Source organism: Branchiostoma floridae, chromosome 10 (genome assembly GCF_000003815.2).
Source record: "Branchiostoma floridae strain S238N-H82 chromosome 10, Bfl_VNyyK, whole genome shotgun sequence".
NCBI classification, from domain to species: domain Eukaryota; kingdom Metazoa; phylum Chordata; class Leptocardii; order Amphioxiformes; family Branchiostomatidae; genus Branchiostoma; species Branchiostoma floridae.
Window position 1 is genome coordinate 9,920,698 of NC_049988.1, and position 1,042 is coordinate 9,921,739.

A 1,042-nucleotide genomic window follows, 5' to 3' on the forward strand; every position below is an offset into this window, starting at 1 on the left:
TTGGAATGGTCTTTGTCTTCCTCTTGTTGTAGCCAAGATTCTTCTCCAGTTGCTTGATAATCCTGTCTTCTTCTTCATTCGTCCTGGATCAGCTGTTCCTTAAACTTATTCTGTGTCCTTCCTGCTTTTCTTTTCTGTTGAAAGAGCAAGGTCACGTCAGTCATTATTAGAATACTCAAGTAGAAACATACTTATCTCTAGAGGTCTCACAAATTTCCAAAGGATTGACATAACCAATGACTATATTCTAACAAGAATTGTAATTCTGTATAGTATATTGTAATTCTAATACTTATTTGTACAACTATACATAGCTACAAACTCATAGGAAACCTAGCAGAAAAACAGCTGAATACAATTTCAAAGTAAACAATGTCAGGTATCTTTGGTGCAAACTCTCCTCTTAAATATTGTCCAAAGAAACTATTGATAGTATTTTCTTTTCAATGGGTTGAAAATTGCTGTAATTCAAAATGTACTCATGCGACTAGATGTTGCAGACGTTACCGTTTTCTTATCTATCTTCTCCATTAAGGCCTTGATACTCTTGTTGCGATGATCTTCCTCCACAGTCTCCTTCTCCACATCACTTTCACCTCCAGCTTTGTCAGTCATGTCTTGAACTTGAAAGTGGACTCTCTTCTGCTGCCCTCCTGTAGCATCCTTTCTTTGACCTCTGGGTTCAGGTTGTATTGTTGTGGCAACCTCTGGGACCTACAAGATCAAGTCACGGGGAAAAGTCAATTGCAAAAACCTCTCAAACCATACAGTTGAAGATCTTAGATACAACTATAATTATGATACATTGAATATGTATTTCCATTGAATACTGTTACTGTGCTACAGAAATGTTTTAGCAGCAAACTCAAAACACTGAAAAAACTGCAAAGTCATATTGCTACAGAAATAAATAGCCTGGAGTCCAGCCTTGTTTGCTTGGGTCAGCTCCCAAAGGTTGGCAGGTAGTGACCTACGGGAGGGTACCAAAGCAAACAAGGCTGGACTCCAGGCTACAAAATAAATGAATTTACTGTTTTTACAG

At 37.9% G+C, this 1,042-nt stretch overlaps 1 protein-coding gene across 1 annotated transcript; it reads right to left on the bottom strand.

Annotated features, from left to right (window-relative positions):
• Window positions 1-5: 5 nt before the first annotated feature.
• On the bottom strand, window positions 6-714 carry LOC118424099 (the record flags this gene model as incomplete). Its single annotated transcript, XM_035832590.1, is given in 2 exon segments — window positions 6-134; window positions 508-714. Coding segments are annotated over 2 exon segments (267 nt in total), but the record flags the coding sequence as incomplete, so codon positions are not given.
• Between the last annotated feature and the right edge of the window lie 328 nt (window positions 715-1,042).